The 11,504-nt window shown below is 40.0% G+C and overlaps 1 protein-coding gene across 1 annotated transcript; it reads left to right on the forward strand.

The window, feature by feature from the left end:
• Positions 1 to 2,444: 2,444 nt before the first annotated feature.
• SNRPB2 (small nuclear ribonucleoprotein polypeptide B2) lies at positions 2,445 to 11,121 on the forward strand. The gene is made up of 7 exons (XM_075413517.1): positions 2,445 to 2,511; positions 2,844 to 2,931; positions 4,722 to 4,894; positions 6,635 to 6,775; positions 7,887 to 7,940; positions 9,479 to 9,567; positions 10,082 to 11,121. Exons 2-7 carry the CDS (start codon positions 2,868 to 2,870, stop codon positions 10,239 to 10,241), a joined length of 681 nt encoding a protein of 226 aa, XP_075269632.1. The 5' UTR covers positions 2,445 to 2,511; positions 2,844 to 2,867; the 3' UTR covers positions 10,242 to 11,121.
• The last annotated feature ends 383 nt before the right edge of the window (positions 11,122 to 11,504 follow it).

Raw genomic sequence — 11,504 nt, forward strand, 5'->3', positions numbered from 1 at the left:
CTTCTTCAATACTGTTAAACAATCTCTGACAAAGCAGCTACCTGTTCAAGCTTAAAGGCTATATTGGTGATGAATTATAATTGCTAACTAAGTTGCTATGGTCATTCTTGCTAAGAAACTTGAAATAATTTTTACAATACTTTAAGCTTTCAGGGACTCTTAAATTATCGTTTTAGTGAATATGACAGCACTGTATCTCTCTGGGGATTAAGAAAACAAAAGTAATCCAAATAAACCTTGTGGAGGACTGGGGGTGGGGTGGATCGTGTGGAGGGAGGGGGTGTGTGTGCTGGAAGCCAACCTGAGTAATGAATGCCACTTCTATTGAACTGGTGGGCAGACTGTGAAATCCCACCTGAGGAGCAGGGAAGACATAGCTTTTCTGCTTTGTGAATTAAAATTCTGCAAGAATACATCAGCTGTGATTAACGTGACTGTGAGCAAGTATGAGTGTGGCATGCTGTACTTAAGTATTATAGAAGCCATGAATTCTTCTTTACTTCCTGTCAGGTTGAGCTTTTGTGTGTGTGTGTTTTCTTTAGAGTGTTTTATCTATGAACAGTTTAAGGACTTTATTTTAAAAATCGCTTATAATATGTCAATATTTTTGATTCTGTGACACAAATTCCCTTAGCTAGGTTGATTCAGTAACATATAAGCAGTCTGGAACATTGTTACTGAACTATGGAGTCACATGGACTGTACTGCTGACCACCACATAAAATAGTAGTCAGCCTTTTTGAAAAATAGTGGTTTAATGTATTGTTCATGCTTGCATTTCAAAGTTATGTTTTATCTTAACAACCACTTCTAAGACAATAAACAAAAAAATAGAAAGGACCCTAAAATTTGACCAGAAATGCTGCCCATTATTTGAATTCGTGGCATATATGTATCGCATATGGCATTGTACTGGCACAGCACTTCCCATAGCATGCAATGCTAGAAACAACTGAAGAACGCACGGTTCTCTTCCACTTTTTTGAGTAAAAAACATCTCAAAAAACAGCTTGTTTTTTTTTAATATTCAACTCACTTCAATCTATGTTGTTCCTTATAGGATTCCTAAATAACAGTTTGACTCAAGCAAACTCTAGAAATCTAGAAGTAATGTTGGTTTTTTTTTCTGAAAATGTAACTGAACTAACAATCTTCTCCCTCATACTCCCATCCCTTTACAAAGAGATGACCTATCCAAAGACAATTTACAGTTTAAGCAAGAACTATCATTTTTTTTCCCCAGTAACTTTTTTGATACGCAACCAGGTTAAACCTTTGCAACTTTATGAGGAAAGGCTGAGGGAGCTGGGCTTGTTCAGCCTGGAGAAGGCTCAGAGGGGATCTTAGAAATACTTCTAAATATCTCAAGAGTGGGTGTCAGGAGGATGGGGCCAGACTCTTTTCAGTGGTGCCCAGCGACAGGACAAGGGGCAACGGGCACAAACTGAAGCAGAGGATGACTGGAACAGGCTGCCCAGGGAGGTTGTAGAGTCTCTCACTCTGGAGATATTCAGAACCTGCCTGGACAAGGTCCTCTGCAGCCTACTGTAGGTGACCCTGCTTCGGCAGGAGGGTTGGACTAGATGACCCACAGAGGTCCCTTCCAACCCCTACCATTCTGTGAACTTAAAACTGTTTCTGAGTAAGTATGCATAATTATTCCAAGAACTCAAAGGCTGAAACCTCAATCTCTTCTGTTTATTTATCCTGAGCTACCACTATCACAGAGGTTTTTACAGTACCTTGAAGAAATAACATGCTCAGATACTTTGCCTTTTCAATATTGAAACTAAAACGATGTTAGCTAATGAATGTCTATAGGCATTTTTATGTTGCTGCTTCTCTCCATTCTCCATAAGTTGCTATTATCAGGTGTTAACTGTGAAGACACAAAAAAATCATAGCTAACTTTAAGGCTCTATTGGCACAGTGCAGAGCTAAAGCCTGGGGCAGGAAATCCCCATTATCGGTCGGTTTCAAGCCTCTCCGTTTTCCGCGGAGCTCCAGCGACGACCCTCTCTCAGGCCCAGCGCTGATCCAAGCACAGACCAAGACCCCCAAGGCGGTTCTGAGGGCTGCACCAGACCGCGGGGCGGGCATCCCTTTCCACCCTCTGTAGAGAAGTGGGGAGAAGCACCCGACAGGACCCATTAGGGCGCCGGGCGGGCCTGCAACCTCTGCAGTGAGGACCGAGAACAAGTAACAGACACAGCTTGCTAACCCGCGTTATTTAAATCGAGCTGCTTGTCGAACGGCTTTATGAGTCCCTTCCCCTCTGAGCTCGCTACCCTTAGAGGATGAGCACCAGCCGACTGCATAGCCAGACCTTGACGAGCCCAACCAACATGACGCCAGCAGACCAATACGTGCGCCTGCCATTGCGCGGGCACCGCTCGGCATCGACGCGCCGGCGCTCGGCACATCGATTGCTGCGGGAGCGGTTGTGCCGCCTGCGCTGCGACATCGCGCGAACGGGGTGGGAGGGGCTAGTCGCTGTCTCGGTGGAGAGTGGTGAGCTGGGTTGCAGCATGGGGCTCGGGCCCGGCCGGGCCGAGGGAGGAGGGATGGCGGGCGGCCTCGGGGCCGCCTCCCGGGATTGCCCGTCCCGCTATGCTTGGGTCTCGCCCGCGCAGGGAGGACAGGAGCGGGGCCGGCCGGCCGGCCAGTCGGCGGGCGTATGGCCCCCAGGCGCCCGCCCCAGGTGCCGCCCCCAGGTCCTGTGGCGGGGGGAGCGGCGCCGGCCGGCGGGCCGGAGTGTGCCGGTGCTGGCAGCTCCCTCTCTGGGGGGTCGGAGCGCACCTGGGCCGCCGCTAACGGGGCTCCCGCGTGTGCTCTGCCCATAGGCAAGTCCGCAGCCGCCTTGGAGGATGGACATCAGGCCAAACCACACCATCTACATCAACAACATCAATGACAAGATTAAGAAAGAAGGTATTGGCGCTTGTCACTTGCCTGTAGGAAGCTGATGCTTTTGCGTCGAGCTGGCTTCCACACCTGGTCGTGCACTCACACACCGTGCTTGGTGTCTTGGCTGTGACATGGGCTCGGTGCTCTCGGGGCTCTGCAGTGCTCAGCAAGAGGCTGCTTGTGATGAAGCAGCAGCGAAAGTCAACAAATGCAGCACAATGTTAAAGTCTTTTCGTAAACCAGGAACCGTACTTCTAAGGAAGCTGCTGTGTTTCTGTAACTAACTACAAAAGTTAGGTTTGCTCGTCAGTGAGTAGCTGTAATGGTAGGAGTAATGAGAATATCCAATGGATGCCGAGAGGCACGTTGGCATACATACCGGTGGTCAGCAGTCCCCTCTCACTGAAATGTGGGATCATCTGTGCACTCATTTCTTTTAGTGCCATGCGAAAGCAGTGAGCGTGGCATGAGCTTGGCTGCGTTGCGCTGCCTTGTTAGACACACTGCCTTGCAGGCACTGCAGCCCTCTCTAGAGGATTTCTAGCTCCTCGCAGTGTACTGAAAAAAAAAAGTCACTTGCCTTTATCTGGCTGCACATTCAGTGTCTGCATAGAACAATTCAGTTAGTACTTGTGCTCAGCTTGTAATCTAAAGTAACAAAGGTAATTTATTTGTTGTTTGTGAACTGAATGGCTGGATCAGACTAGCACTGCTTAAATGTTCTGTCAGGTTGCTTCAGAGAGAGATCTGAAAATGGAAACAGCTTTGCTGGGAAATGATTTATTAACATGTCAAGATAGTTTTACGGAGTAAATTTAACTTGGGGCTTTGTTTAGAGCATGTTAAGTGTCTTGTAAACTAGTAAGTCACCATTATGAAATTGCATGGTTATGATTTTTAAATGTAGGATTTCAAATTACCTGTAAAGCTTACAAATGTGATTTATTTTTTTAAATACAGTTTCTGAAGTTATATTTAAGGGAAGTGTTTTGATAAGAACACTTTTTAAAAAGATGTAGTGCTGCAGCTGCTCAAGAGCGGCTGGAGAAAGTGAAAGTGGGTTGGTATTACCAAGTCTCAGCAGCAATAAACAAGAGGCAGTGCTCTTATGTAGCAGAAATATTACGAATGTAAGATTTGCGAGTTAGACTAATTACACAATATAGAGGATTTATTTAGCTTGATTAGATAAGATTAAGGTTTAATTTGGCATGTAGTCAGGTGATTTTAAATAATGAAAATAAATCCATTGCAGTTGTAAGGTACAGTGTGATTATACAAAAACATATTCGGATCGAGAATATGAAAAAATATTTCATGTGCATGAGAGAATTGATTAAACAGTTACAAACAAAATTTGCAAATTTAATTAGCCTTTAAGCAGTTACTACTTTGCTGTATTGTTTTAAGTCATACCACTTTACTATTGCATATTACAGTATGGATTTTCTGATCAGTGTTTGATGGCTGTTGTACATCATACTTGACAGGGTATGTGTATATATATGTATATGAAAAAAAGGTATATACATACCCTTGTGTAATTTTTACTCTTTTAGAATGGTAGGATGGATGGCGGTACAGCTTTTTCACTAGCTGAATACTTGAGATGTGAAATCAAGCGGTACACACCAACTTCTAAAAACTGGACAAATAAACTTGTACTCATGCAACAGTTTTGACTAAACTCATGTAATATATCACTGTGTGAGCTAAAGCTGGCAAAAAACATTGTCCCTGCAGGACAGCAAACTCTATAAAAGTGATTGTTTGCATGTAGCATGTTATAATCTACATTTTTGTATTGTCAACAGAACTGAAGAGGTCCCTGTATGCATTATTCTCACAATTTGGTCATGTTGTCGACATTGTGGCTTTAAAGACTATGAAGATGAGAGGACAGGCTTTTGTGATATTTAAAGAACTTGGATCGTCTACCAATGCTTTAAGACAGCTGCAAGGCTTTCCATTTTATGGGAAACCAATGGTAAGTTACTTTGTTCACGCTTTTTTTTTTTTTTAAAAAAAAGAAGAAATGCCATGGTACAATACAGAGTTTTGGTACTTGGACCTTGTGAATTAACTGTCATGTATGCTTGTAAGTGTACTGTTACTCAGCCGTGTCACGTCTTAATGAATATATGTTTTTATGCAAGCTAGAGGGATGCCAGAGAGACTGTAGTTAAAAGACACACAGAGGTCGAACTTAGCATTTAGGTTTCCTAAGTGATGGCTGTATGTTTTTTCTGTGCTGGATTAAAGATTTTAGGATCCTGAATACTTCCATCTTACTCATCATGTCTTCTGTTGAACTGATTAAATTAATTCTGTAACTTTATTAAAATCAGGGGCTTTCAGTTAATTTATCTAGAGTTACCTCAATTACTATTATATGATGCTTCCTTTTTGAAGTGACAGTGAGTAGAGTGAAGATCTCCGCAGTTTTACTTTGCAGAAATCAACAGATGTGACTAGCGATTTATTTTTTTTTAGTTGATGTCTGGTTCTGCTTGTGCATGCACCAAACCAAATAACTAAATTTCAGGGTAACTTCAGTGAAGCAAATACACTGCTGGTTGATAGAAGGTGATTTAATACTGTACTTGATAATGTGCAGAATAGCACAACAATTGATGCGTTGTTGCCTGCTTGGATAATTAGGCATCTCTCAATTCTGCAACAATTTGTGAGGTGTAACAATACATGCAAATAACACACTTGACTTCAGTAATGGATGGATATATTAATACTGGCTTTGAGCATTAAGGAGAGCACAAGCAGTTCTTGTGTTGCTGAGCCACGAGCTTTTTTTGTTAACGCTTTCAGATTCTCTAATGAAATTCTTAGGAATTGTGCAAGCTCAGTTCAGTCGTTTACCCTTAAAGGGTTTTGTGCTCAGTAAAACTCAGTAGGAAATAAAAAGATCAAGGCTTCATAAGCTTTGAAGTGTTCTTCCCTTTTTGAATATTGCCTGCAGCATGCATACTCTTAACTAAGCACTAAAGAAAAGCGTGAAAAAAACTTCAACTGCTGTGTAATTTTGTATTTAAGTGGTCTCTGACAGTAAAAGCAATAGGATTGTGTGCATATATGATGTTGCACACTTGTATGCTCTTAGCTGAATCTGCCTTCCTGCCTGACTCGTGTATGGGGCAGACTTTGTCAGAAAAACAGCACCATTGTCCTGCTGACATGATTTATGCAGTCTGGTTTGGATTAAAGCTGGTACTTGCGTTTCTATTTCAGATGTCCGAGTTTTGCTGAGCTCAGTTTTCTGCAGAGATCTGAGAAATCCCTGTAAAATTTTAACTGTCCTTAGAATGGGGTTAAGAAAAACCTTCTCATTTTTTTTAATAAGAGCTAGTGCCAGTTTTTCAAATGTTGTTATGTAGCTTTGTACATCTTTTACCTTGACAGATGTTAAAAAGATGCTGTTAGGTATCTATTCCAGTTTCAATTTCCAGTGAGTTAAAAATTCCAATTTCAGTGAGTTAAAATTAGTAATTTCTATCTTAGTTTTTTTTAGAGTTCCATAGTTGTGTTCAGAATCAATTACGAGGATTAGATACTTTGTAAGCATACCTACAGTTCATAACAATATTTTCAATATAAGAAGTTCCTGTGAAAAATGCGTAAATACGCAGTAGAACACAGTTAATGAAAGTGGTGCAAAATGTTCAGTATTATTAACTCCAAAATCCACTCCTTTTTTTTTCCTTTTAAAAAGCGTATTCAGTATGCAAAAACAGACTCTGATATAATCTCTAAAATGCGTGGTACTTTTGCTGATAAGGAAAAAAGGAAGGAAAAGAAGAAGGCCAAGTCTCTGGAGCAGTCAGCAAATGCAGCAAATAAAAAGGTTATCCAGGTAAGTTGCTTCTGTGTTGAAAAAAGGAAAAACAATCACAAAAGCTATTTTAATTTTTTATTTTTTTTTTAGGAATAAGTACTGTCTTTTGATACTTCTCTGTTCCCTAAACTGTGGTCTATTGATATCTAGTGCTCTTGAGCACTCACTAGAAGGTGAAGGAGAGGGAGCTGATTACATAGTCCTTGCTGTTCCTTTCCCTCCCCACCCCCCCTTTCCTATTACCAGATGAAAACGAACATTTTGGGCAAAGGTACAATAAACGAAAGTACAAACTAAACTCTTCCTGAAAAAAAGGAGAGGTGTGTGCTTATCTTTAATGCCAGCTTCAAGTGCTCAACCAGCTTTTCAGTGTTTTAGTGCCCTATTTGCTCTGTAAGCACTGAAGAATGGTAAATGGGAACAAGATAATTCATTGATAGGTAGGTGAAAAGGGGGTGGCTTGAAACATATCTCCACTAAGGGATGGCCTGCCCTAAACTAACAACATTTAGTAATTTATGTACTGAACTATAGCAGAAAACATCAAGGCACAGGGTTTCAATATTGTGTTACTTAATTACACTTACTGCTGAGGCACACACTGGTATCAAGGAGAGGTAAGAGTGTTCATAGAAAGCAATGTTTTCTAGGTAGAATATTTATATTTCTCAGGATTTATTAAAAAAATCAATCATTACATACAAATCTCTTGGGAATAAATAATTGTTACTAGCTATAATGATTATAGCTTTAGTTATCCTTGCGAAACCGTAGTCTTCAGCAGAAACATCTATTTTTCTCCTATTAGGTAAGTCCTGTCTAGGGCTTTATTTTCAAAACTACTTCCTTCCTGTCTATTCAACTAAATTTTCTAAAGTGGAGAAATAGTGATTTGGCCATTAGTCACATCAGATACTACTGATGTTTTTTCCTTGATTGCCTGGTTTTGCAGTTCAGTGAAATTCATGTGGTTTGTGTTCCCCTTTGGGAGAACAACAAAGGTCCCTTGGATTATATCTTAAAAAAAAACCCTTAAGATACTTCTTGAGTTGTACAGAAACATGGTGATGTGTGCTTATATATTTCTAACAGAAAACCTCTGTGAAACTATTTTGTACTTACTTACTAGGGAGCAACACAAAATTCAGCCAGTGCCCCAGGGACTGCAGCACAGAATCAGCAGGTAATGTTTTTCTGCCTTTGTGACTAGAAGCGCTAATGTTTAAAATTATTCTGTATGAATAATAGTTTGTTACGCATGGAAACTTGAGGATCTGTTTTACAGCTTTCTTTTTGTTTTGTGAGACATTTGTCTAACAGCTGAATCACAGTAAACAGACAAAAGAAATCACACATTTACTTTATCTGGTTGATATGAAATGAAAATCTACAGTTGCTTAATATTATACAGAAAACTGCACTATTAACAAATCCCACTTGATTCTTAAATTTGGACTGTGCTTAGTATCAGTTGAAGGATTCTTAAAAGTTTTTTACATAGTTAATAAATTCACTTCAACTTGTCTTCCTTCTCCTTTTCTATTACTAGAACAAAACTACACAGGGTGCCAGAATATCTGCCTAAAAGCTTCCCTTCAGGAGTTTGGGGGTCCTCTGCTCGCTTCTTCTTTTTTATCATAAGTGTCTTATTTTCCAAAGGATTGTGTGGGGATGTAGCAACAACTCCCTACACTTCATGTGTTTTAGAAGTGGAGGTAGTAAAGAGCCAGGATTTGCAGGAGGGCAAATACTATAGAAGACTATCTTTGCCTGCCCTGCATTTCTTAAGTGGTATCGTTGAGAATCACATACACCATGCATGGGGGAAAATTTCTTGCTTCGAGTCTGGGTTTTCTTTCAGGTATCATTTGTAGCAAGGCACAATGTGTGTATGTCATTTTGCATCAAAGCACAACACTGAGTATTTAGGTATTTGTTTGAACTTTAGAAGTTTATTTTCTAATGGCACTGCCTGGAATATTTCCATCAGCTGAAGGAAATTGTTCTGCTGAGACATGAACTTGCTTGGCACCATTATTAGGACGTTTGAAGTTGTGATGTCCGATTTATTTTTACAATTTCCTTGATGACTTAGGAACGTTCTAGCCTTTCAGTCAAGTGTCATCAAAGTGACTACTCAGCCTTGTGGGTTGCTACAAATTCATATTGGCAGGCAAATCCATTAGATAAAAGACTCTGAAGTTTAAAATCTAATGGGTTTCTAATTAATAAATTTGAGTAGAACACTGTAGTAAAATGACAAGTGTTTTGTAGCATTTAGTTGCCCAAAGATACTCAGTATTTCAGTACTACTGCAGATGAACAGGGTTTTTATCTTGGCGTCCAACTGCTCTTCCAGAAGTATGTGAGTCTTTTGTAGGTTCTTCCACACAGGTGTCTGGCACAGCCGGTGCACAGGCACCTGGATCCCACCCCTGGCAGTGCTGAGAGTACTGCAGTATCAGCTGATGAGTTGTCCAGTTTAAATATGACATCTAAGGCCATATGTTACTGTGATTTTTGTGGAAATAAGAGCCTCTCCAAATTAATATATCAGTGTCAGAGGGGACGGTAAAAGAACCAAGGGGCTTTGTCTGCATATTGAATGAAGCAGTGCTATGAGCAAAACTAGATATGGGAGTCTTGGTTCAAATCATCATGAAGACAGAGGAACAGGTAGCTGTATATACTCTTCTAAGCTTGGATCTTCTGTTGTTGCAGGTGCCTGATAACCCACCAAACTATATCCTTTTCCTTAATAACTTGCCTGAGGAAACAAATGAGATGATGCTCTCCATGTTATTCAATCAGTAAGTTTTGAACAGAAAGGACTTCTTCTTTGAACTCTTTTGTTACCTGTATGCTTTTTCTCAGTTGGCAACCTGACTTTTTAAAAATAAGAGATTCTTCTGAAGGTATTTCAGTTCTTTGTCTTACTGCAAGATTACAGATGTCGGTTCTGATAACTTTGTGCAGAAAGCAAATCTGATTTTTTTTTTGTAGCTAGTTTTGATTGTCTGAGTTATCTACTATGAATATGCACTGGATTTAAGCTGGTGACTGTAATATTGAAGATTTTACAACAGCAAGAGCAGTTTTAAAACTACCTTCAGTTGCTTCCATATGTGCGCAAGAGTGATTAATTGATTCCACATAATGATCCTTAATTGAGGCTTGGTTCTAAGGACTGGACATGTAAATCCCTTCAATTTAAGTCTTTCATTGTAGTAACTATTATACTAGTAGATGCTTATGATAATGTCTTATGGCTACTGTATGATCAAACTAGGAAAGATTACCTGACCCTTTCACCTTACTTTAAAGGTTTCCTGGATTCAAAGAAGTACGCTTAGTGCCTGGGCGCCATGACATTGCATTTGTGGAGTTTGAAAATGAGAATCAAGCAGGAACTGCTCGAGATGCTCTCCAGGGATTCAAGATTACTCCATCTCATGCCATGAAAATCACTTACGCAAAGAAATAATCAGATGCTCCTGTAAAGGACTTCTGTGGGTTTGGTTTTTTTAATATTATGATACTTTGATCAGCTAGCATGTTTGCTGTTCTATGCAGAAAACTTGAGACTTGTGTAAAATTGCCACAATGGCCAGGACAGATGTAGGATTTCCGTGGGTCTACTGAATGGTAATTTTTTGTGTTGAGATACTAATTTTTATAAAAATAAATCCAGTTTATGCTGTTTTCAAGCCGTGTTTTCCTTGAATCTGTCTTATTATTGATCTGTTAGACTTGCAGGGCTTCTTCAGTATATTGGTTTAACTACTTTTAAGGTGACGCTCATTTCTCAGAATTGAGTGCTGGAAAAATAGCTTTCCAGAGCAAAAAGCATGAGCAGGAGTGCTAAATGTCAGCATATTCAGAATAAATGCAACACCCAATCTTCAGCCTCATTATAAAGGGGACAGTTGCTTTTCAGCAAGAATAATTTTGTCACCTGAGGAAAACAAATTATCATTAGTGGAGGTTTTTTCCCAGGTATGGGTAGAAATTAATTACAGTTTGACAGCATTGATATTCAGCTTGATTTTGTCTTTATAGTGATGGCTGCTAGTAGAAGCAGGTCCACAGAAGAAACATGAAAGTTTATCTGTTGTCTTCTCTTCTGTTCTTTCCAGCCCTATTAGCAGTGATTTTAATAAATGGTTTAGGAAGAGCTTTCTAGCTCTTTACAAATACAGTGCAGATGAGCCTGATGGTCTGCTTTTAGGCAGGTTTTTCCAAAATACAGGTCCTAATGCTTCTGGGTTTATTGGGTTGTTTGGGTTTTTGTTTTGTGTTTTTCCCATTTGTCAAAAACCTTTATGGGTCTTGTGTGATATTAAATACACAGTGAAGTAATCGGATGTCGGTTGTGACTTGTAACTGTTCTAAATATTTGCGTGCAAAAATCACTTCAGAGGCTAAAGTGTTTTGTTCAGGTGAGGGAGGACCTAGAAAGATATTTTAGGTTAAGAGACTAATGAAATTTACTTAAAATATTATTATATTTTTGGTGAATCTTGCAGTAGGTGTTGCATAGTGTTGGCTAGGAGGATTGCAACCAGACCCTTGAAGATTGATGTTTGAGAGGAAGTGGTCACACAGCGCTTGTCATGTTGCACTGTTCCTTGCTTCTTGAACACTTTGTGAGGCCTGTAGCTGCCTTTTCAGACAAAGAAGTAATGGGGTAGAGTTAGCATAATTTCCTTTAGGTGTTGGAAACTACAAGGAAGAATGTTTTGCACTG

Source organism: Opisthocomus hoazin, chromosome 2 (genome assembly GCF_030867145.1).
Source record: "Opisthocomus hoazin isolate bOpiHoa1 chromosome 2, bOpiHoa1.hap1, whole genome shotgun sequence".
NCBI classification, from domain to species: Eukaryota; Metazoa; Chordata; class Aves; order Opisthocomiformes; family Opisthocomidae; genus Opisthocomus; species Opisthocomus hoazin.

Bases quoted from the DNA above. Each gene is read 5' to 3' on its own strand.
- SNRPB2 (XM_075413517.1), top strand. From the start codon at position 2,868: ATGGACATCAGGCCAAACCACACCATCTACATCAACAACATCAATGAC. The intron at 4,895-6,634 runs GTAAGTTACTTT...CCTTTTAAAAAG, and splicing joins CATTTTATGGGAAACCAATG to CGTATTCAGTATGCAAAAAC. The intron at 6,776-7,886 runs GTAAGTTGCTTC...CTTACTTACTAG, and splicing joins CAAATAAAAAGGTTATCCAG to GGAGCAACACAAAATTCAGC.